We start from the raw sequence: 25,586 nt of genomic DNA, 5'->3' as shown, positions 1-25,586 counted from the left end.
AGGAGCTATTACTGGAGGGCTGACTATTTCTTATGGCTGTCTGGAGGTTTCTGTTTCTTTGAAGCTGAGGACAACACAGTGAAGGCATGGGAGTTAATGTTCAGTGAGGGGAAGAGAGAAAGAGGAAAAGCAGAGTTTGTACTAACAAGGAAAATGAGCAGAAGGGAAGGAAACACATCTTATCTCTGGGTGGTAAAAAGGTGGATGCACGTTCTATACTAATGGGTGCTATTTTCTGGAGAAACGGTGATATCTTCTAGCAGGTGATCTGGATTGCAGTACTAAAGGCTCATTGCTTTGCTCCTGATGCCACTCTAGGCTTAGGTAATTTAACATTTTCTGTATAAAGAAATAAACTCCTGAATGAGTTTTACTGTATAATTTTCAGTGAATGTAATTTGAAAAGGCTTCAGTAAAACAGCTCTTTACCCCTTGTAGGAAACGGAGAAGTAAGAGGTCAAAAATTAGTGATCTAGTTTCATGTTATTAGATTTCCCCCAATAAAGGTGGCAGTGAATATACTGCATTAACAGAACGCCAACTATGTAGAACAAATGGATTATGATACTTTTTTTTATGGTCGTACTATAAATACTCTGTCCCTGCATACCTTTGCCATTGGAAGTTAGGAATGACATTTAAAGACATGTAAAGAAAGCACATAATCTCTTCTCCATAAAAGTTACTTTCACTTTCTCATGACTAATTAAGAATAGGAGGACATTTTTAAGCACTGGTCCTTTCTTCTTGAAGAAGTAATACAGACACTGGATTGAAAGTCTTCCTCATCTTATCCTGGCTTACTTTGACCTTGACTCTGAGGGTTCAGACATGCTTGGGACGTGGCTTCCCAACCAACAGTGCTGCCCAAGCGTGCTTGCCAAGTGGGAAATGATTCACTGCAAGCACTTGCCTGAGAGCCCCTCCTCTCAGAGAGTAAATATCTGGTATGGATTGAAAGCAGTGACCTAGAGTTACGTGGATCCCCTGCATCACTCAGACTTCATCTGCTTAGCCTCTAACCTTTAAGAAACCCACATCTGTCTTAGGGAATGTCCTTCAGTGCACAGAGCTGTGGCAGTGATATGAGGAGTAAGAGTCTCTCTTGGCCAATAAATGTTGTCTTGGCCAGCTCAATTTCATTTGCTCTTTTCTCTCATTGTATTTGATTTAGTCTGCAAGCAATAGTCAAATGAAAAGGACGAGGCTTTTGTCCACCCACAGACTTTCCCTGTGCTGTTTGGAGATGCTAGAACTACAGGGCTCTGCCAATCTGTGCTACGCATCGTGCCGTGCAGGAAGGGTCTAACCAGAAGTTGAATGCTGGGTGGTCCTTGCTTAAAGATTGCTGCTCTCCAAAAACACGCGCTTCCTGTTGTCTGCTGAGAGGAGTTTCACCTGCTCTTGCTACAAGCAGGGCAGTGTTGCTGTTGATTTCAGTCAGAACAGAGTTAGAGCTACTAATCATCTGACTATCGGTGTAGCTTATGATCTGATGGTACAGCCTGACGTTGAGTCCAACGTAAATTTTCTTTCCTGGGCTGACGCAAAGTAACTCAATTGCAGTCTTTCACCAACGGGAAAAGATCAAGCTTAACGAGGGCATTTTTCAGCATCTGTCAGGAAAAAAACCCAAAAAATCCCCTTAATATGCACAGGTATTTTAAAATGCATAAGCACCACATATATATGTGTGTGTGCATATACACACACATCTTCAATTCTGTTTTTTTTTAAAGAGTAGAAAAGTAATTTTTTGTTGCTGAAGTCTGATGTAGGCCAGAAAAGCAGACTGTGCCCAAAATACTACGGCAAAACTTTCAAAGAACAAGTAACATGACCAGAATTTGTTCTTTTTTTCCTTATTGAGATCGTGTGTGCCTGTTTTGCTGACAGTCTAGCTTGTGAAAGGAACATGCAATGAAGTCCACCACCAGTGTGCTCTCTATACAAAGTACCCAGCATTGAAGTGTTTGTGTATTTTTGTGTGCTGAGACCAATGTAACATCACTACAACAGATTTTGATCAATTTATGAACTGAAAAATGTCCCCTTAGTGCAACAAAAGAATACAGGCTGTACCAAACTATTTACTCTGACAGTTTGTTTAGACCTGGCTAATAAAACACCTAAAAATTAAAAAAAAAAAAATCTATATATTTCCCCTTTGTGCTGTTACAGGTAGACTTATGATTGGCATCTCAAAATACTAGAAACTCAAGCTGAAAACTGGAATGTGCACACAGAACATTTTTATTTTGCCATGAGCAATGTTTGGTTTAGGGTGAAGCAGTTTGTGCATCATCACAACTTGATAGTGTAGGATGATGAGGTGAGCACAATCATAAAAGAAAACCAGATTATACAATAAACTGTTCCCTTTGCGATCAAAGGGTACGTACTGCATTCTATATTTATGAAACTTCAGCACAGTGTAGTTTGCCTGACCCTACAATTGTGTACTGGGAAGGAGAGGCTTCATAATGGACCAGAGGTTTGTAGCAGGAAAGCAGTTCAATATGTGCTTCCAGGGCAGTGGAGGCCTCTGCGCTCCTTGCACACATTATTGGCATCTTGAGAATGGGCTGAGATAGATATCAGGTAAAATAAAAATGCATAAAACACTTTATTCTGTGAGTTTTCAGAGTTCAATGAAGCCTATTAGAAAAACCCAAAATGTTTGAGAAGTGACTTGTCTCCAGAGAATAAACACTTACACAGGGAAAAAATAATGGCTAGCAAAGGACGTTTTAATGTAACTCTGAAAAGTATAACGAGATCCAGTGCATGGAATCTGGAGCCAGGCAAATTCAGATTGGAAACATGACCTACATTTTTAATAGTGAGTGTGATTAGCCATTGGCACAAAGTACCCACAAAGTAGTGAATTCGCTCCTGTTGATGGCTTGAATCAAAGCTAGATGCCTTTCTGGGAGATAAGCTTTAGTCAAAAATAGTTATACTTTAGTCAAACACATGCTCAATATAGAGGTAATTGGGGAATGTAATGGCCTGTGATATCCAGGAGGTCAGGCCAGATGGTATAATGATCCCTTCTGGCCTTAAACTCAATGAATCTCAGAATGAATATAAATGCTATCATCTGGATGTGCATTTGAAATAATTGCAGGCAGAGATTAGACACGCAATTGCATATGGCTCAGAATTGATAAACTTTCCTCCCCTCCAGAACAAAAGCCCTTATTTATGCCTAATTACACGGTGCTGTTATAATTTAGATATATTTCTGTTAGGAACTCTGATGGGATGTCAGCAAATCAATTTTAACTACTGTGTATGTGTTGTGAGCAAATCCAGTTTCCAAAGCTTGCTCACACAGGATTGTATCCAGGACGAGCTCCAGCATGGACACTTACTCCACCCTGAGAGTGTCATTATATGATTTAGGCTTGTTGACTTTGAAGGTGATTCAGTTAAATCATAAGGACGTGGAAGTCCTAGTTCGCAAAGCAGCTGGGTGCCTAATGCTTATGACTACTCATGCACTGCTGAATTTTATGGGAAAGGGTTCAAAGAGTGTTAGCAGAAAATAAGAAAGTGCAAGCTTCTGTGAGTAGTTTTGCTTATGCTAACATTATCTCAAATGACATCTCCGCTTCATAATGCACAAGCACCTGCAAAATAGCCAGCTGTTGCAATGCTTCTGGAGAAAGAAGTATGAATATCAACTGGTAAAAGAAACCGCATTAAAATACAGATAACTTTTAATATGAATTTCACCATACTATGTAACTTTCAATTTTAGTGTTATCTCACTTACAAAGCTTTCAAAACAACTGCACAGGTAAGCAGTGAGACCATACAGAGGAAATAATATTGTTATAGTTCAGCAAAATGTCATAATTTACGGTATGTGGGTATCTACCTGTGCTCAGAAGACAAATGTTGATGAGTATAAAGTTACATTCATAAAGGCCCATAACCTTTCGCATTTTTGGTTCTCCCCTAGAATTAACTCTGACCGCATCAAACCCCCAATTTCCAGGTAATGAGGAAGTTTTTTTTCTCAAGTTCTGAGTTCAGAAATGCTCACAGTACCTCGTGTGCCACTTGAGGAGTTCAAATTCTAAGGTAAGGAGATTTTCTTCGGGCTATATGTTTAATTTGAAGAGGGCAAAGCTTGGAGCTGCCCTCACAACTACTTAAACATTCGAGCAGGTCTGTGACAGTCTAGTCCTGTACGTTGGCCTTTCTCAAACTGAATGAGATCTGAACAATGTATGTATCCGGGAGCATAAATCTGGAATCTGTACCTGCATCCACACTTTATTTATTATAAGCGTCTTTCATTATCTTCAGGTTTTTTTTCTCCCCAGGCAACGTACATAGAATATAATGACTAACATAATGGCTGTAGAAATATATGCTAATCTGAACTTTAAGCCAAAATTTCATAGTTCTTCTGTATCAATGCTTAGAACCTTACAGATCATTGTGCAGTTTCTAGTTGTGGCTTGCATCTTCCAGCCTCTTTCTTTTCAGCTCAGGAGGGAAACTTGGTATTGGTGACTCTGCAGGGACTCTGTAGAACAGCCAACATTTTACTGAATCTCAGCTTTGCTTTCTTATGTGAATAGCAAGTCTCTGCAGATACTATTCTATCCTGTTGTTCTGAATATTTTGTTAGATTACAACAAAAATGAAAGTGACACGAAATAATGAAAATCATATTTAAAGTTAGCTGTGTTTTAATGTGGCATTTTGCCAGTTAAGTATTTTCTCAAGAACATTGCAGTAGCTGCTGATTTTGAAGCTGCTTTTGTAGTGCTTATATAAGGACAGCATTTACGATAATACAGCCGTAAACTACCAATACAGGTGTCTTACTTTTTATCTTGCTTTATAGCCCTTTATACAAGGCCTTCGTATGACAGTTCTGCAGTAACAGTAATTTCATAGAGGTCATGAAGGTCATTCTTATTTTCAGTCAAATAACAATATCTGAGTATTTTAATGATGCTGTTGTGTTAGTTTTATAATGTTCAGAATTGTTATAAAATTCAACAATGTATGAAAATGTCATCGCTAGGGCTGAATGAAGCAACTCATCTGAAAATGAAAATCTGCCCAGTTCAATGAAAATGTTCAAAAAAACTTCAGGCAGTTTCATTTTGTCTCACCTACCTCCACTTCTCAGGTACTTCTACAAGTCCCAATGCCTGAAATATCATCATAGTTGATTTTTCTAGACAAAGGAAGTGTTTAGGGCTAGTTATCTAAACTTAAGTACAGCATTTGGTACAGTGCCACGTGGAAAGTTACTAGCTACAATAGGAGACTAGTACAGAAATTGAAAAGTTACTAACAAAGTGAGGAGGAGTAGTAGTAGTAGAAGGCAATAGAGGGAAGGCAGTAGAGTTTCCCAGGCATCAGCCTTGGCCCTGATATTATTTAACTTTTTTTTATTAATGATGATCCCATAAAAAACAAGTGTGTACTAATGGAATTTACCAGTGGCATAAGGGAGGGAGGTCCTGTCACTGCAGAGATGAATAAAACTCTCATTTAGGAAGAACTGAATGACCTTGAGGACCAGGATAGGATAAAATGGATTAAATTCAGAAGTATTTGAGTGCAAGTTCATGCATCTGGGTCTTGTTAACCCACAGGTAAGTAAAGAATAAGGAGGGGAAACGCAGAGAACATACAAAACGAGGTATTTTCATTAGGGTAATGAAATGCTGGTAATGCTGTATGAGGTACGTGTTAGAAATCGTTCAGGATAGTGTGTGCTGTTTAGAAATAATTCACTTCACTTTTGGGAAGCTATCGAAAAAGATGATTAGAGTGACCATGGGAGGGGAGAGGCTTAAATGTGAGAGAAGTTTGGTAAAATGAAGGCTGAGGGAGGCTGCTATAAATACTGCATGGGCATAAGCTCCAGGAAGAGAAAACATCTATTTAAACTAAAGGACAACACTGGCACAAGAACAAATGAGTATAAATTGGTCATGAATAAATTTAGGATGGAAATTGGAAGCAGGTTCCCAAACAACAGAACAATGATGTTCTGCGATTGCTTTCCAATAAGAGTGGAAACAACAACAAAAACCCCAAGCTACTTTCAGATGGAGTATAATGAGTTTCTGAAAGGGATTATATGATGTGTTTGGCTAAGATAGCAGGGAAGTAGTCTTGATGACCCAAGAGGTCTTTGCAGGCCTATCTTTCTAAGCCTGTTTTTCATGACCAAATATTTCAGAGCACTTTTAAGTGCTTCCTTTCCTTCATGTATTTTTTAGATAATTTTTTTTATAGTATACTGCAGGGACTGCTAGCTGGACTGATTTAGGGAAGGCACAAAACTGTGGTGTTCAAAATATGCTGAATACCCTTCAAATCAAACAAGAAAACTGTCCAGCATCCTACAGGGCAAGGGTTGGGATGCTTAAAGAAGTCACCATTTTCAGTGGAAGGCAATGGGGACTAAGTCCAAACACAAGCAGCACATCTTTGAGACTTAGTTCTGTGTCATTTCTCCTGCTTTCCTGAGCCTGCTGCTCTGTCTTATAGTTTGTCTTCTCATCCCCACTGCTCGTATGCAGCAGTACAAAACAGGATGGCTAACAACACTCTAGATGCATAAGACATGGTGCAAGGCTGTGCTAGTGATGTCATGGATATGACTCCTTCACAGTCAATGAAGCACCTATGTCCTTCGGTTTGGTTTATCCTGCTTGGTTCTTCCTTAATGCTCACTTAGTGTCCCTTGTTCCAAAGTCCCACATTTCCATTACTTCTTAAAAGGTGCGTATCCCCTAGTCAATGTGGCCATAAAGGGATTTGTATGGAAGCCCTGGCATCACGGTTCAGTAGCTGAAATTTTATGGGTTACTAATGCACAAAAGCAAAATTGGGTGTTTACAGCTCTTTAGTATGCAGGCTGGCCTTGTAAGGTGGTGACTCCCTTATGAAGAAAACATCTCATAGTCAAAGGTTTTATGATTTTCTACCTATGCTTTAGTTGAAATCTGATGAGTGGGGCAATGAGATCTGCATGATTGCATGATTCAGATTCTTTTACGCTCCACCAAACTACACACACATTTTTTTTCTGAAATAAACCATTAATATTGAGAATAGGTTAAGAAATGGGCAAGTTAGATGTAATTCCCAAGAGTTAAAGGCAGTCTGGAAAAGGAGAAGAACTAGGCAGCAGCTTTATGAGGGAAGGGTGCTTTGCTTCCACCTTGTCACCATCCACATTAATCACATTTGTAGCAGGCAGCAGTTCTACCTTTTAGTGCAAATACTTTAACAACTGGTTTAAAAAACCGAGCAGGATAGCGGAGTCCCCAGGTCCACATAAATGGGGTAATGAACACCCGCGTAACAATATAGAAAAGCTATAAACACGGTGGTGGAAGTTTTCAGTCCCTCTTCAGCTGAGGTTTTCTGCAGCTTTCTCAGCCCCTTAGGTGCTAGGCAGGGGGACAGCCACATGCTGGGGTGTCTCTGTGAGGCAAGAGGCTCACGGTGCTGCTGAAAGCTGCAGCTTTGCCATCGGTGGCTTGGTGCAATGCACCATGTGGGAGCTACCCTGTGACTTGCTGGTCAGAGATACCCATCCCTCAACAGGAAAACCTAAAGCATTTTAAGGGAAAAGCCATACTAAAGGTCAGAATTGAAAGTCATGCACCGTGAAACAATCACGAGAAAACATTTTGATTGATTGAAACTTACGAAGAGCAACCCATCTTTTCAGTGTTTTTTAAATTTAATTTTTGTTCCTGAAATGTGTGTATCTAGAGAGCTATTTTTTCACCCATCCTTAACTTCAACCGGGACATCATGTTCTGTGAACACCTGGATGAGATGATTTCATTCTGCACTGTCCTGCTAGCAAACTCAATTTAAAACGAATCAATCATAAGCACAACCTGTACTTATTGCTGTGTTTTAGTGAGTTATTACTGAGACACCCAAGTGTGAGAACGTGGCTCATCAGTGTAGCAGCCTTGAGCAAGAGATGAATTCAGCCCTGAGCTCACTACAGCCCAAAGGGGCTGGCCGGGCGGTCACGGTCACAGGGGTATCTGTGCATCGTTACTGCTGTGCGGTGCCACTCAGCACCAGGAAACCTGCTCAGTTTTTCCATGGGTGGAAAAATGGGTGTATAAAAGCACATTTTCAACTTGTTTGCAAACAGGCTCGTTTGTAAGCATGTGCGTATAGGAGCTTTCAAGTGACAACCGTGCTGAGAAGATATCTGTGACCACAGCGGGTGAGAGAAATATTTTTTCAGGTATGTTTCTGGATTTGGCTGCCCACTCATGCCCCACATGTGCCACCGATGGTGTTAGGAAGGATGTGAGGGGCCTCCTTGCCTGTGTTGAGGCTGTTGCCTGCCTCCAAGCAGAAATAATGAGCGCCCTTGATATTAACAGTGGTTAAACACAACCACAGGGAAAAAACCCACTCATGAGGTTAATCAGCCAGGGGCTGGCATCTGTGGGTGCTCCCATGGAGCATTGTCCACGACCTGAAGCAAGTGACCTGGCAGGGCAGGGACGGCAAGGTTGTCTTTCTCCCTCTAGTTCCTCACCATTGGGGACTTTAAAAATGAGAGGTTAAAAATAATCCGTGCTTTGCAGAGGACCTTTGGGGTCCTGTTTTGCCTTTCTTTGTCACCCATTGGGTTAATCCTGGAGGATAAAAATGCCTGATGGCAGCTGCTGACAATGGTGCCGCAGTCCTGGCCTCCCCGCCATGACCCAGGGTGGCCACTGGCCCTGCAGCCGTTGTGTCCTTCATTGTCACGTCAGGTCCCTGGTGAGCGGGGAGTCGCATGGGTGAGGGTGGGCTGTGAAATGACACCTCTATGCATGAACTGCGAAGCCGTGAGGATGTTACAGCCTGCAAAAAAAGGAAAACAAAAAGGGGCAAAGGAAAACAAGATCACACAAAAGCTGTGCTCGTTCCTCACTCTTCCCTCAGTGCTGTCTCACCCTGTGCGAAGGCTTCAGAAGTGTGAACACATCCTGTTTACTTCTGCCACCAAGACAGAGATGCTGAGGGGAGCACGCGGCTGAGGAGCAGTCGGAGGCAGCGCCGTGCGCAGGGAGAGCTGCAGCCCAGCATGGATGCACTGCCCATCTACCATGGGGCCATCACCCGCCAGGCTGGAGAGAAGCTGTTGCTGGCAGCAGGCACGGATGGCAGCTACCTGCTGCGGGACAGTGAGACCATCCCTGGAGTCTACTGCCTCTGTGTACTGTGAGTGCGGGTAGCCCCATACGGCTGCCACCAACCCCCTGGGGTGCAGGGCAGGGGTCTAGGAGTGGGGTGTTGGGAAGCGCTGGTTAGGTGGTAGCTGATTTCCAACCTTAGCATCCATAGTACAGTGACAAAATATATCCTAAAATTTGGAGATGTGTGTGACTTTTATCTCCTTCACCTTGACTTAAGGCAGAGGCGTGCATAAGGAGCGCGGGATCCTTTGCAGAGAAGCACGTTTTGCCTTGCAGGGCCCATGCTTCCTATGGGCTTAAAACAAAAAGAGAAAGCAGACCTGGTGTACGGAGGGAGGACGAGTGAGGTATCACGGAAAAGTGCCGGGAAACTTGGGATGGTGTGCACTACATCTACGTGCTGGATTAACCTCTTGCTTTCTGCTCTGCTTCTCTAACGCACTCGTGCTTAGCAACATCTCCAGCATCCTTTTTGGTTTGGGCTGCTCTTTGTCAGGTGATGTGTCCCCGGAGCCATTGGGCTTGGGATAAACTACCTGCTAAGTACACGAAGTACTGATGGGTAACGATCCAAGTGGTAATGTTTCATCAAATAGGGTGAAAGGGGAAAGATCTGATGGAATGATCTGTCAGAGAGAGTGCAGAGAGGTTGCCCTGAGAGAGCTGGGGGACTTTATAGTCATGCGACCTCATTTTAATGAGACAATTTAATTACCCTACTTCTGGCAAAAGCAGAAGTCTTGCAAGTTCTGAGAGATAGCACTGTACAACTAAGTACCATTGCATCGAATGAACAAAGATGTGTCTACCAGACACAGACACTTGTGTCTTGCTTCAGTAGGAGAAGGAATACAGGAGAATACCACTTTAGAGCCAGCCAAAAATTAGCTAACAGAGGGCACTCAGCTGTCTTGCAAAAAAACAGAAGAGGAGGAAGAGTCCTAAGTCAAGTTTGCCCTAATTATCTTGAATAAGTTTCCAGTAATATGTAATTAAGCCCTGGGTGAGCATAATAATTCCCTGGTTGTAGACCAGTAAATGGAATCATGCAAGGAGGTTATAGGCAATCCAGAAATACAGAACCTTCTTTTCAGGGAAGATCTTTGTGACAGAAGATGTATTTTTTCTTTTCTTGTGAAATCAGAAGGTGAACCAAGATAGGCGTTGCTGCTAACAAATTCCTTAACAGCTAGCTGAAAAATGGGGAATAAGAAGCATCTTGAGTTAAATGAAAACAGAATAGACATAGCAAAAGGTAAGGACTGCTATGATTCCTGTGATGGGAATAGGCAATAAAAGTAGAATCTCTTTTAAATAACCATCAGAGGAAATGGTGATATATCTCCTTAAGACTCAGAAGTCATTCAGTGCAGGCGAAACACTAAGGCATTAGAGAAAGGGTCAGGCAGAATGTTACAGTACTGAATAAAATAGAGAATCCTAAAATTAGTCCACCATTACTCTAAATCAGGGTGTAGGTATGTTACAAGGTCTTTCATCTGCACACAATCAGTTGGGATTTTTTTTTCTGTATTAGGGGTAATTTATGTCCTTTGGAAGAAATTTCGTGAATGAATTAAAATATATAAAATGAAAATAGGAAGAGCAGAAAGGATTGCTACCTATGAAGCACTGTCCTTGGAGGAAATGAAAAGAGACTTCAATAAGAAACAGAACCCTACCTAATTGTTTCTGGAAGTTAAGGGTCACTCAAGTCTTCATGTTACTTTGCATTCAAATATATATTCTAAGCAAAGAGGTAAAAGCAAAAAATATTACTGTTGGATGTTATGTAGGCTTCTTGTAGAATACAGATCTCAATAAATTTTTTTATAAGGAAAATTTTCAGTGGCATCTCGGCTAAATCTAGGTAACATTTACCGAAGGAGAGTATTTTAGTGGAAAGATTGGAGGAGCCAATGGGGAAGGCATGAGAGATGTAGTTATATATTCAATGGAGGATGCTAGGCCTGGTTTTGGTAAAATAAACCAATGGACAACCCCCTTCCCCAAATTCCAGTCTGAACATCATGCACAGAGATGAAATAGGTGGCAAACTTTTGTGCATGAGAGCTTTGATAAAAATTGAGGGAAACATGTATTTGCTGTGTTCACTCTTTAAGGAAAATGAAAATAAAAGAAAGAGTAAGTATTTCTCTGCTTTTTAAATATTTCCTTCTAAATAAATAATGGACATTTTTAGGAATAACAAATTAATAAATATATATTTTGGTTCAGAATCTGTGCTGAAGATCACTCTAGAAATAGCTAGATATATCAAACATGCAGTTACTGGAAGTACTGAAGGGATCTTTGAAACATGAGAAATGAAGTCAGTTAGCCATTAGATACATTGCAATAAGTATCAGAGCTAAACAAAGAATTTTACATCTTTCCAGTGACAATTCCTTGTAGAAGGGAACTTTTTCATACTGCCAGTGATGTTTCTATTGCTCTTAGAAAAGAAAAAGAGGAAAAATCGTCCTGTTTTCCAAAATTAGAACTTGTCCTCTTTCCCCTCTCCTTGTACTTCCCAGGAGAAATAAAACAAAACAAACCCAACCCCTCTCCCCCAGTTCCCCAGATCCAAGTCTTCATAGGATTGTGGTATTTTTGCTGTTTTTTTAATTCCCTTGGGAAAAGAAAGGAGTTGTTGAAACTAAAAGGCACAGTTCTGATGAAGAGAGATGAAAATTTAATCAAAAAAGTCATTAACAAAATATTTGGACGACAGTACTGTCGTCAGCTTGAATTCACATCGGTGGCTGCTCTGCACTCCAGCTCCAGGCACAGTAATTGGTAAGTCCTGCTTAGGCTCAAACAATGCTTGTTTTTCCAACTGCACAAGCTTTTAAAGGCAGTGCCACCTTCCCTCCCCTCTACCCAGGCTCTCCCCAAAAGCCCGAACATATTTGGCTGGTCCTTCAGTCTCCTAAGGCACGTAATAAGGGCAGTGTTCACGGTCAGGCTCATTCGCCTTTTGATTTTCCAATTAAAAAGCGGAGCCCTGACCTTTAAAAAGGAGAAGACCTTTAAAACCGAGAAGAGTCAAAGCCTTCACGAATCCCTTGTGACTGACACTGATTTTACAGGGCAAGCATAAAAGAGGTAGTAGCATAAAACCTGACCTACAGAGATGGGTAAGTGCAGCAGGCGGGCCCCTGTTGTTGGAGCGTTTGACTAGAAAACTCTGCTTTCTTTCCTCTTTATTTCTCCTGAGGTACTGCTTTATCTTCTTTGAATGTTTCTTTCCACTGTCCGAACTCACTTTGTGCACGTGGCATCCTGCAAGCCTTCAAAGAGAGAGTGTTTTTTGGTGTGGCTGTGGCAAAGCACAAAGAACCGACTTTCATAAATATTTAAAGGCCACAATTAAATTCTACGTGGAAACGGGGAAAGGTTTTAATTTTCAACAGTGTCCCCTGGGACTCTTGCAAACAAAGGTGCTGCCTGCAGATTTTGGCAAAGTTTTTTAATCATGAATGCTCCCAGGACCTTAGTTGTATGAATACCAATATTAAACTGAGAATAAACACTTCAAGGATGTTGTTCATCAGATTTCAAATTGTGCTAGTAGAGGAGCACAGTCTTTTCCTGGATATTATTTAGGGTTGCATTGAAAGCAAGGAGAATTTTGATGTTCCTGAAAACTGGGCTAGGGGAAATGCATATGCTTAAAAAAATGTACATGTTTTACCTGTTTTACATGCTCTACATGCAGTACTCAAAGGTTTTAGTATCAAACTCTGATTGTTCCAGGGAGCTTTCTTTACTGGTTGTTTTCCTCTGTGCTCAATACCCCATTTGACGTTTTTAGCACCCTCAGAAATCCTCTCTGCTCACCGCTACTAATGAAGTCAATGGGGGACACAGGGCTCAATAACGGTGGCTGGTTTGAGAAGCAGCCTCTTAAACCATGCCTGAAAAATACATAAATAAAATGCTTGAGAGTGTCAAAATCACCGCTTTCCTTTGCAGATATATGAGTGCACATGCAGAAACAAGCAGCTCATGCACGAATTGGCAAAGATAAGGCATTTGTAGTCTGGGTCTTAAAATTCATATACATGAAAATACTTGGAATGTTAGTAGTTGTTTCATACCTTTAAGTAAGGTAAACAAGACACACTTGTCAAACTCCGTGTTCAAATTAGTTGTTCAAAACCAGCCATTCAGGTACCGTGCTGCATTCAATTTGTGGAGAACTATCAAAAGCTGGAAGAGAAAGCTGTTTAGAGCTCTTGAAGCAACAGTAATGGCAACAGGGATAGGCTGCAGTTCTATCAGATTTTACGTGTGTTATTTATTCTGTCACCATAACCACAAGTGCACAAGTTCAAGCAACATGCTGAAACTTTCTGATGCAGGAGATGTATCAGCTGTATGGCACTGAAGGTGCAATACAGGATCACGAGCCAGCTTCAGCTTAACAATTCTTTTGTTTCCCATGTAGTATTTTTGATAGAAATGGCAGAATAATTGCATTTATTATAACACTGCACATGATAATCATCATCATTTAAAATGTAATTTGGAACAAAAGTGTCTTTCTGAGGAAGAGTCCCTCAATTCAAGGTTGCTGTTGTAAATGTTACACGCTATTTTCAGCTTTGAAAAAAGTCGTCTACAACACAACGATAAATTCCACTGAGGTGAGTATTTCAACTCCCTGGTAATCGATGTGAGCTTCTCTTTGCTGAGAGCAACTTGTCTAATGGCCTTCAGATAATCCAATGTCTTGTCTTGGAAAGATTTTAGCAAGTTGGACAACGTGAAATGTGGGTAACGGCTATGCTAATGAATCTGTAAATGACAGAATAGACAGAAACGTTACATCACAGAACCTAGATTAGCTCTACTCTGGTTTTGTAGGCTTGAGTTTCGAGGATTTAGTTGAAGCAGTGGTTCAGGTTCAGGGATTTTGTGGTCTGGACAGTGCCTACCTTGCTTTGAGAGAAACAGGAAATCTGGCAGCGGGCTCAGTCACTCCCAAGCAAACTGAGAAAGCAACACACGTACATCGCTCATGGCTTGAGATTGTGGGTGCTGCTTAGCTGAGTGCCCGTGGTAAAACCAGCCCAGGCACTGTGCGGCTCCAACTGTTACCAACATTTAGGGAGTGTTTCTCTTGCATCCTAGACAGTCACCACTGCTTGGATACTGCAAGAGATGTATATATCTTCCTTCAAACAAATTATACATCGTACTCTAAAAACTGGGCAACACCCCACCAGCAATTGGAAGATTATTGTTTTTAATGTGGGAGAAATATTGTTTTGCCTAACATGTTTACTTTCCTGGCACTTCTGCTTTCTCCATCCCTAAATAAGGTTGAGACAGACGCCAAAGAAACATAATTTCAATCTGAAAGGTTGAAAAGTGGCAAAGTGATAAGAAACTAAGTACGGGCAGTGTATAATGTTCAGGACCGCTGTCTGTATGGCACATCCCTCTGGTTTTTAAGCAATATTGTAAAGTCAAATTCCAAGGTGAGGTTGGGATGCAAATATATCAGGTAAGAAGAGATGATTGATACAGGGCAAAGAAATCAGATGAGAAAGCTATGTGAAGAGGAAGAAAATGATGCCATTTATTGCTGACATGGCTTTTCCTCATCTCTCTGTCTTTTTCCCTTTATATTTGTTACATTGCAGACCCAGAAATGAATACAAATTAGTTTAACAACATTTCCCAACTGAGATATAAAACATTTGGAAATGATTTTAAAATACACCATGCAGCTGAAATGTCATGGTTAATTTTAATCTGCAGCATGCGGCTAATCTCCTCTGACTATTTCAATGGCACAGAAGATTGTAATTATTCACCTGTTAAAGTAAATGTGGCTTTAACAAGTCTGATCACAGTTGAAAAGGAGGAGTAGAGAGGACAGGTAGACAGATGCTGTCTCAGTATGTCATCTGTGAATGATGCCTTTGTAGCTCCTTGGGAGGAATTATCTAGCTATAAAGGAAAAACTATGAAGTGGATTGTTTCCTTTAATAGCAACTTTTTCCACATTTTCCTTGCATAAAGTTTTCCTGGTGATGGTATTGCAACAGAGACAGTGCTAGTGCAGTTCCCAGCTGGTTTAACAAATCTTTTGTTACGGGGATGAAAAAATAACAGAGATGATATAAAAATGTAATTAGTGATGACAAACCTACTCTTTCATAAGTGCTGTCCAACATTGTCCTTACAGCAGTGGCTGTTCTCTGCTTCCCCTCATCACCATTTGGGCATCTTTTGCCTTTGATTAAAAATATTATAGGGCCTTGTCAATCAAGCTACTAATAGCTCTTCTCCCTGGAGCTTCAATGTCACAAAAGAGGAGCTTTGCAATTGGGATTGAGACTTGTGACCATCCTCAGGCCAGGGGGAACCCTTCATTGGGTCTTTGCCTGGATGTCAAGAGCCGGTCCTCCTCGAAGGTGTGCTGTGAGAGTGCTTGCTGAAATCCTTCTCTCAGTGACATACGTCCACCTCCTATTGATTTTTTTCATCAGGGAGAGGAGTTCAGGTCACTGAGAGACTGTATCTCACCAAGTAATGGCTACAAGACAAGAGGGAATGGCCTCAAGCTCTGCCAGGGGAGGTTCAGGCTGGACATTAGGAAAAAATTTTTCACAGAAAGGGTCATTGGGCACTGGCAGAGGCTGCCCAGGGAGGTGGTTGAGTCACCTTCCCTGGAGGGGTTTAAGGGATGGGTGGATGAGGTGCTAAGGGACACGGTTTAGTGTTTGATAGGAATGGTTGGACTCGATGATCCGGTGCATCTCTTCCAACCTGGTTATTCTAGGATTCTATGATTCTATGATTCAAAGCACAGGCTGTGACAGAGACTCCTAGGAAATAGCACCATGCCCAGCCCACGCAGTGTTTGGGTTTAGGCTGTAGCTCTGTGGCCACACCACATAGAGGAAAGCTGTGTCACAGTAGGAACTTTTTTTCTGCCATGAGCCGAGTGTGGAAAAGCTGAGCTGTCCCCTCATGGTGGCTGAGGAATTTCTCATCTCCCAAGAGCTAAGCAAGCTCCAGTAAATGCACTTTCGCACTTACTTTTGTTTGATGTTAAGTGTTTTGCTCTTTGGAAAGTAATGTTCAATCCAATCTCAATTTTAATTTTTGTAATTAACTTTTGTTTTAAGAAAAACATCTTGATCTTCCTTCAGTCCATGCTGATCTCAGTTAATGTTGGGTAGTTTCAATCACAAAAACCTTTCTCACAGGAGGCAGTGCTCATGTAGCAGTGAGGAGAACTTGTCTCATCAAAATCATGCCATTCTCACATGGAAGGTAAAAAGCACTTTGAAGTGGTAATGAAGTAAGTTCCTGCTGCTTAACAGAAAGTTTTGATAAGATCATGTATGTTGGGAGAGAGCTTATGAGAAGGGCTGTAATTTATTTTATGGAAACAAAGACCCCCATGGAAAATACATGCACAGCTTTCGGAAGTTTTAAGAAAGGACGTGTTAGTACAAGATGGTCCAAGGTCCCTACTGGGAGACAAGGTCCCTACTGGGAGACATTGGATTCCCTGACCATGGACACATCTAGTGGCTTAGAGGGATGTGCTTTTAAACAACCAGATTTTGAGCTGTAGCCTCAAACACCAGTGACTGTGGTGCCATGCATGGGCTGAACAGTGTTGTCTTTCCACATCTTTCCTTCCTCCCACAGCCACAGCAGGTCTCTCATGCCTCTTCACAAGGGCCCTTTGTGGCCCTGTTGAAATCCTTGGTGGATTGCAGCAGTCGACCTTGCTGGGGAGAGAAGTGGGGGCAGCAGTGGCTGTTTTCCTCCTTAGGTTTCCATGAAGTGAGCACAGCTGGCCACTTTTCATGACCACAGCTGGCACCTTTCATGGTGCCAAGAGGAAAGTCGTGTCTCTGGGGAAAATGCTCCCTCGTTAACAGGAGGAGGTGCATGAAGCTGTGCTGGGGTCTTGGGGTTGCATCCTGTAGGGCAACGCCTCAACTGCTGCACAAGAAATTTATCCCTGCAGCAGCCCCAGTGGGAAGGAACATCTCAGTGTCTTCTGCCTCTGTATTTAATCACAGTGGGAGTCGAGTGGTGAGGGGAGAGCTCACAAATCATGACAGGCATTTTTGCTCTCACTTCCTGGCTTTGTAGCCGTGTGACAGCTGTTAACAACTTCCTGCTTGGGTGAATTTCTATCAGACACTGCTTTGCAAAGGTTGCTGTAATGACTTTTTAACAAGAATTTATCCAGAAGCTATGACACAGAGTGTAAGTAATTGCAATCATACGGTATTTGTGTCATTGATGGTTTTTGCTATTTTGTAGTAATTACTATAATACCATGTATAATTGGAAAGAAATATAGTATTTTTCTGCTTCTTAAGAATAAGAATTGATAGTGAAATAGGGAATGGTCCCTAAAGTATTGCTGACTGTTCATGTAAATCTTTATGGTATGAAATGAAATCTTAATTCTTTGATACCATCTAAACTAGTGTCTAAACTAGTTCCTAAACTAGGAACTACTGTCAATTGTCTCAGCTTCTGAGTCAAATTTTTTGATATTGGTATAGTAACCTACAAAATATGTAATTCACTGTTCTGGGTTTGTAAGAGAAACAAAACTGACTCTGGACATGAGTATGTCTTGTGTTATTATTGTATGACGCCTTATTCGCAGAAGACCAAGAAGGCCAATGGCATCTTGGCTTGTATCAGAAACGGTGTGACAAGCAGGTCCAGGGAGGTTATCCTCCCTCTGTACTCGGCACTGGTGAGACCGCTCCTCGAATACTGTGTTCAGTTCTGGGCCCCTCACCATAAGAAGGATGTTGAGGCTCTGGAGAGAGTCCAGAGAAGAGCAACAAAGCTAGTGAAAGGGCTGGAGAACAGGCCTTATGAGGAGCGGCTGAGAGAGCTGGGGGTGTTTAGCCTGGAGAAGAGGAGGCTGAGGGGAGACCTCATTGCTCTCTATAACTACCTGAAAGGACGTTGTAGAGAGGAGGGTGCTGGCCTCTTCTCCCAAGTGACAGGGGACAGGACAAGAGGGAATGGCCTCAAGCTCCGCCAGGGGAGGTTTAGGCTAGACGTTTGGAAAAAATTCTTTACAGAAAGGGTCATTGGGCACTGGAACAGGCTGCCCAGGGAGGTGGTTGAGTCACCTTCCCTGGAGGTGTTTAAGGCACGGGTGGACGAGGTGCTGAGGGACATGGTTTAGTGTTTGATGGGAACGGTTGGACTCGATGATCCGGTGGGTCTCTTCCAACCTGGTTATTCTGTGATTCTGTGATTCTGTGAAGACTCGATTTTAAGAAGAAGGAAGATTCCACACTTTTATAAGTATCCTTTATTAGTATTTGAGAGTTAGGAATGTATGAGTAAGGCAAAGAGTACTGTATCTCGCTTTTGTGGGTCTAGCTTTGCAAATAAATTACACACATGCTATTGCTTCTGGGAACATCTGCATTTAAATCAATCACAATATAATAATGCTACCTGCCAATATTACACATTCTCTTTCCCAGGGAAGGTATGTTTCGTACATGTCACTGAAAGAAGATCACTGTAAAAAATAATAAAAATGCTGAAGGAGGAATAAAAGCAGCATCACTTAACCTAGAATAACTGAATAAACTAGATCTGAGTCAGACTAACCATACTCATCCAAAAAGAACTCAGTAGGTTGAACATTGCTTCTGACCTGTGTCTCAGTTTCCCTATCTACCTAGAGCCTTTATGGATGAATTAATTTCTAAGGAAAGGTTAGCAGATGAACTGACTCCCATATGACAGAACGTATTCTTTTGAAACCTGACAATAGAAATGGGTAATAAATACCTGTTTATTTTTCTTTTTTTTCACAGTCACCAGGGTTATGTTTATACTTACAGAGTGTCCAAGACAGAAACTGGATCCTGGAGTGCTGAGGTGTGTACTTCTTTCTCTACTGAACATTTCTACAGCCTGTTTTATGTTTGTATTGATTTAATGAAATATATTCAAATTATTCATGTTTCTGCATAGTCTGATTTTCATTGAAGGTAATTGATCTTGTGTGTGCCCATCACTAAGATGTCTTGGTGCCACTTCTGACAGTCTCAAACTCATAAATTAATTCCCTGTTACATTTCAGCTGTTGCATAATGCACTAGTGCATTATTTTGCATCATTTTAAATGGCAAAAATATTGTGGTTTTATATTTGACAAGCACAATCACTTCCCTTCTATCCCACATACCTTTACCATCAGAATATCTAACTAAATCCTTTTCAATCTACAGTGTTATAAAGTTATTTTTTCTCCAGATTAATACATAATGGGTGATATATATATATATATATGGTAGCCAAAACTTGATACAGAATACATTTTCACCTATCTGATAAGAAACTGATAACTCAAGTCTAGACCAGCACAATTTGCAATATGGATGCCTATTAAGTTGATGGAACTGGGATGCTAACCTGTATTTCTTTTATGACGGTCTTGTTCTTTGGATGTACTCTGTGCATTATTTAATAATTAGCTTTCTGTTTGCACATTAATGAACACTGGCCGCAAACATTTTTCTGGACAGGCATAATTCCTTGGCCATTATTATAACAGAAGTGGTTTCAGTGCTTTAGAAGACAAGACTGATTCCTGGGGTTACTCAGAAGCAGACTGGGGAGTAAAAGGGACTCACGTTACTATGGAGTAAATAACTACTTGTGTCACCCTTGCTGCCCAGGAACAATCCACCCATTCATTCCTGTAAGGCATTAGGAACACCCTGTGGATTTGTACTGCCAAAGCAGAAGGGTTTTTGGGGCAGGATGGAGCTGATAGGGCACCAGGCATAACAGGATAAGCATCAATGTCCCAGAAAGGATACTGGGGCCCCAGGGAGCCCCACCTGTGGGGAATAATTCCCCTGAGCAGGGCTGCATCCTACTTTGGCCCCAGGCAATGTTAGTGCCTGATGTGAAGTTTCTCTGGTATTACATAGGCCTTCTTTGACCACCACTGGCCTCCTACTTATGGGTCTTGGGCTTTTCTTCACTGTATTTTAGGTAAATCTTATCTGTACTTCACAGTGTAGACGTCCTGAAAGTCCAGGTCTCTCTGTACATCCTCTGCAGGGAAAGGTACTAGCTATCGACCCGTGATGCCAACCCATTCTTTAAGCAAATGGAAACATTTAAGTAAATGTTGCTGAGACCATGTTGGCCTCAGCCATTTGAAACAGCAGCCTAAATCCAATTTATCCCCATAAGACGTGCCTTCAAGGTGAAAACAGCTGCAGCTGGTGCTTTCCTCTCTCTCCTTCCTTCCGAGTGGCTGGCTGGCCTCTGAGCAAGCTTGAGTTGCGTCTGACTTCCCAGGACTAGGCAGGGTAATTAAAACAGTGCTGGTAAAATCTCAGCCCATGAAAAGCCTCTAGCTGTTGCCAGTGCAGGCAGGGTTTAGCCCACATCTGCTGGGGAGAGCAGCATCCCTCAGGTTGGACTATGACAGCAGCACCTATGCTTGTCCTCCTATGCTTTGGTGGAGAGGAGTTACTACAAGCGTGCCCTGAAGGATTTAAGAGGAACATTGGATTTTTGATTAAAACCAGACACAGTTTCATTTCACAGTGTTTGAAAAGATGTTAATGTGGGAAGTTAGAAAATCTCGCACTTTATATAAATAGGTGACATTTTGCTTCTGCCTTTATACAAGAGACAATAGGAACACTCAATGAACACATAAGCCAGTAGTGACTGCTCAGAGAAAGGCTGGCAAAGAGGCTATCTTCATGCCTGAATTTAGTGGTGTAAGGACTCCCCCTCCACACTGAAGTGCCAGGTAGCTCTCTGGGTTGTTTTACTGGTATTTCCCAGCTGGAAGTATCTTACTGATACATACCAGGCTGGAGATTAAATCACCGTCTGCAATAACTCAGAGTCAGATATAGTGAAAGATCGCTTGGGGATTTGCCTAATAAGCATGCAGCTCTGGGTTTCTCTTATAGTGGGACCCAGCCTTATATCACCACACTGCTGGAAACTGCTCGTAGCGCAGGGCAGCAAGGCCTGGGAAAAGGAGTAAAGTAGTATGGCTCATTGACTCAGCTTCCCCTCTCGCCTCTTGTCCCTTGGTTTTGCAGACAGCACCCGGGGTCCACCGGAGGCTCTTTCGGAAAATGCACAACCTCATTTCAGCCTTCCAGAAACCCGACCAAGGCATCATAACGCCCCTGCAGCACCCAGTCATCAACTGCGCGAAAGCCAAACGCTCCCCAGGTACTCATGGAGCAGAGGGAGCCTTGGGTGGGCTGAGCAGAGCCCTCCACGGTGGGAGGGATGGAGATCTTGGATTCATTTGCACCTTTGCCACGAACTAGCCAGCAGGGTGGCATAGCAAAAGTATGTCCTAACTGTGCTACTATGTGATTGAAAGGGTGGCACTCAGGGGCTCGTTAGGGATGGGGCCTGTCAGTGTGATGAGGAAATGGATTTTGAATATGCATCCTTGAGAGATATACCAGGAGTGGCTACCTGCCTTCCCCAGCATCCACACTTTTCTATGTAATTACTTTCTGGACTCTCCATTTTCTTGTAGTGTTCATCCTTTCATATCTTTGTGATTATTTTTCTTAGGGAGAAATGAAGGCCATGACTTCCGCCTGCAGCCATCATGAAGACATCTCCTTAAGTGTGACATAACCATGTCTTCCAGTGCCTCCTCTAGTCCATGCTCTAAACCCGAACAATTTATATGATAGTTAATACAACTCCATGAGTTTTCTTGTAACATTTGCAGAAATGTGTATTTCATAGAATTTATAGCTCAAAATTTAGAAGTTTTAAGTTTCAGAATGTTTTGAAGTTAAGGTTTATTTTTTTTGTAAGGGAAAAGATAAAAATATCAACTACTATACAGTGTAATATCTTTTTTTTCTGTATGTACTCTCAAGTACAAAATATTTTGCACTTCAAGATTAGTTCCTAATTAATAATTAGTACCTTTTCTTTACTTAACTTTGGACTCAGCTTTCTTTTTTGCCTGGTTGGTATTTCTGCAGATCTGGGCAAGTCCTCTTTTCCAGCTTCAGGAAAATTGCTTACGTTAAGATGTCTTTGACTTGGGTGATCTGTGCGACTGTCATTCATGCAGTTTCTTTCCAGAAGTGGCACCATGAGAATCCCCACTAACTAATTTTCAGTCATACCAGGCTCTCTGTGCTGTAACGTGGCAGAACTAGCTGCCACTATTTGGGTGTACAAAATGCATGGTTTGCACAAACAATCAAAAGCTTAAGCAGTGCACTGCATAACCAAGAACAACCAGTGACAGGAAGAACACCCTTCTTTGCTTTTAGACTTTCTCTGTACTTGAAACTGCAGCCAGTTTAAAAGAAATAAATTATTTTTACATTACACTGTCTCTGCTTTTCCTTTATCTGTCAGTTTGTTGCTGTGCTGCTGATAGGCTCCTGGAAGAGAGGTTTGAATCTGCAGAACTCATCAGCTGTTCAGGGTTAGCACCCGGCTACTGGAGATTGTAGAGTATTTGCCTTTTACATGCAGGGATTAACAAGCACGATCACACTGCCCTACCTGAACTGGTGGATGGTAGAAAATACTTTTGAACAGACTGGGTGTCCTACAGCCCTCTTGTTTCGCGAGATATACATCCATATATATATATGAACACTCTTAAAGATTGTGTAGCAGACTTTGTGTTGCTCTTCCATTTTTTTCTGTACAGCTTGGAAGGAAAGAACTGCTTCCTAAGAGGTAAAGAGGCTTTTTCCAGAAACACTAGGCTACAAGCTCAGGAGAGCAAGTCAGAAAAAATTCCACCATACACAACCAACCCATGGCTTGGTGGCAGGGTGAGAGGCATCTCAGCCACCTTCCTCTGAGAGTCCCAATGCGTTTGTATCTGCATTTGGGATACTTTCACGGGGCTTATGTATACTCCTCCACACTTAACCATCTTAATTGTTGGTTCCCTGCATCCTGCCTTGTCTTCACTTCACTAAAGGCAAGCTGGATGCAAACAATGACAGAGTTAAATGGGCTGTAAGTGCAGGACTTGGCAAGGTTGCACAGCTTCAAGCAGCGTTTGATAAGGCTGGAAGGTTTACCTGCTTTGTTTTTGGGTGGTTTTTTTTTTTTTGTTTGTTTGTTTGTTTTTCATTACCCATAGATGGCTGTGTGTGAGGGTGAGAGAGAGTGGAAGCAATAAAACATCTTCTTTGAAGCACATGTACAGTGTAACCCAGCAACAAGAATAAAAGTAATAAATAAATGGCTCAATTGTAACAGGGACTGGTGGGCAATACTATTGCAAAGCTGCAACAATTTCTGTTTATTACTCAGTTTCTGTCTAAACGAAGGCCAAATTTCCTTTGCAGTGAAATATCCTGTCCCCTTACTGGTTACATCTTATTTTATACTGTGTGTGCTTGTGTTGCACCTCCTTCTTTCATGCACTTGCTGGTTGAAACAAGGGTCTTAATACAGTGCCATACTCTGGCAAATCCAGCACGATTTTATGATTTACTCTTTAATAAAACATTTAAAGGCTTCCCCCCCCCCCAATTGTTACATAATTCAGCAAATGCCAACCATGGAGGCGCTACCACCGCCAGCTGGTTTGCTTGTGCCCATTGAACCTTTCCCTCCTGCTCTGTGCCTTAAAGGTTTGCTGTCTTGCTGCATGTCTGTGGTGGCTGTCCTTGGCCGTGTCTGTCTAGCTTTGTGCTCCTGCGAGCCATCTTTCCCCGAAGCCACCCGACTTGCTGAGTGCTGGCAGTGTCTGTGTGTGCCCCCAGGCTTCCTGAGAGAGCTCTTTTGCTTTCTTTGCTGGGTCTAAACTCCTGGTTGACATGGCCTCTCTTGGGACCAGGAAAGGGTGTGTTTGGAAATGATCCGTGGCAGATGATCGCACTGCGGTGGGGATAAATGTAGTGGGAAACACTTTGCCCAAGGGCTGTTTCCTATAGAAATGTCCTGTTGGCTTCAAGCAAGCGCTGAGCCTGTCAGAACTGCCTGTGCAAACATAAACTGCACAAGGACAGCAGCCGCTCATCCACTCGGAGGTTCAGTGAGTTGAGGATAACTACTTTGATGATGTCTGACTCCAAAAGTGCATTGTTCTTCTAAAAAATGCATAAAATATGCCAGGAGATGCCATTTTTGTTCAAAGCTGAGAATGTAATTTCAGTTTCTGACGTAAATTATTAACACAAAGGCTTGTTTCTGTTGTTTCTTTTTGGGTACTCATGGGTCTGCAATTGCTGTAGGCATAAACAAGGTGGAAACAGAGAAAAGCTCATGGTACCTGAGGGACAAGGAATTGATGTTTGGTCATGGGAAGAATGATATGGAAATTATATAGATCTTATGCTTTGACTTAGGTGTGAAAAGCTACAGATTTTTCAGAGAGCAGCAGCTGACTTGTGGGCATGACTTCCCGGGTAAAGTCTGTATCTCCTGCCTCTTCCTTCCCAGCACCACTGCCGGGCTGCAGCCAAACTGGGACACAGTCCCTCCCTGCTGTGGTTGTTCTGCCCTGTGCCCCCAACCCTAGACTTCCCCTGTCCCTTTCCCCTGGGTGCCCTGGCTCTGACAGCTGATTTTGCGGCTCTGTGTGGGGACTCAGCATTCCCCGCTCTGGCTTCTCCCCAGCAAAGGTAATGCCACTGCTCTGCAGCAACTAATCCTGCCACAGCTCTCATTTTGCCTCCACTAAGCCCTCTCCTACTCCCGGGCTATGGCCATGACAGACCTCCTGTGGCACTAAATCAATACCATCTCCCAGGCTGCTTTTCTTTTTTTTTTTTTTTTCTACTGAGCACCCCTTTGGCCTTGCTTCCTTCTTATCCATCTAACACAACTATTCCAGCCTCAACCCTCACACTGAGTTATTGCCTAGCCCAGCTGCTCCCATCTGTTTTTCACCATGCAACCTTTCCTTCAGCCTTAAACACTCCTTCTGCCCCTCCAGTTTACTGTGTGCTCCTCTCTGCTGCACACACTGGGCTTTTTGTTTTTCCTCACGCACATGCTTTTGTTACACGCAGTCATTCATCTTCATCTATTTGAGGCAGCTCTACAGAATGTGCTTGTACTTAAACTTTGCTCCTCATCTCCTACCACCACCATTGACTTCACCCACTCAGTTCTTGGAAGTGCAAAGGCATTTAGCAGAATTTTCTTCTCACTCGCATTTGTTCTGATGAAATGTAATAATCTGTGCACAAAAACTGGCTGTATTTTCACCAGGGAAACCTGCAGAGGTATACAGGTGAACTTTGGTCAATCAGAAGTAAAATTAAGTCTTACTAGGAAAACCCTGCCCCCAACTTCTGAATCAACCAATATTGTCTGAAGTTATACGGAAGCACCTGTTGCTAACAT

General features: G+C 42.2%; 1 protein-coding gene across 3 annotated transcripts; it reads left to right on the top strand.

The window, feature by feature from the left end:
• Positions 1–4,055: 4,055 nt before the first annotated feature.
• SH2D1A (SH2 domain containing 1A) lies at positions 4,056–22,554 on the top strand. Of its 3 annotated transcripts, none has more exons than XM_069867391.1 (5): positions 4,056–4,092; positions 8,959–9,237; positions 19,058–19,121; positions 21,323–21,458; positions 21,816–22,554. In XM_069867391.1, exons 2-5 carry the CDS (start codon positions 9,101–9,103, stop codon positions 21,854–21,856), a joined length of 378 nt encoding a protein of 125 aa, XP_069723492.1. In that variant the 5' UTR covers positions 4,056–4,092; positions 8,959–9,100; the 3' UTR covers positions 21,857–22,554. The 3 variants fall into 3 exon arrangements, with proteins under 3 accessions (XP_069723492.1, XP_069723493.1, XP_069723491.1); XM_069867392.1 differs by lacking the exon at positions 4,056–4,092 and adding an exon at positions 8,063–8,266; XM_069867390.1 differs by lacking the exon at positions 4,056–4,092 and having other exon boundaries at positions 8,435–9,237.
• Positions 22,555–25,586: the final 3,032 nt, after the last annotated feature.

Source organism: Phaenicophaeus curvirostris, chromosome 13 (assembly GCF_032191515.1).
Source record: "Phaenicophaeus curvirostris isolate KB17595 chromosome 13, BPBGC_Pcur_1.0, whole genome shotgun sequence".
Taxonomy (NCBI): Eukaryota; Metazoa; Chordata; class Aves; order Cuculiformes; family Cuculidae; genus Phaenicophaeus; species Phaenicophaeus curvirostris.
The sequence above is the reverse complement of the archived record's forward strand: the minus strand, read 5'-3'. Positions and strand labels throughout refer to the sequence as shown.

Bases quoted from the DNA above. Each gene is read 5' to 3' on its own strand.
- SH2D1A (XM_069867391.1), top strand. From the start codon at position 9,101: ATGGATGCACTGCCCATCTACCATGGGGCCATCACCCGCCAGGCTGGA. The intron at 9,238-19,057 runs GTGAGTGCGGGT...TTTTTTTCACAG, and splicing joins GTCTACTGCCTCTGTGTACT to TCACCAGGGTTATGTTTATA. The intron at 19,122-21,322 runs GTGTGTACTTCT...TTGGTTTTGCAG, and splicing joins CTGGATCCTGGAGTGCTGAG to ACAGCACCCGGGGTCCACCG.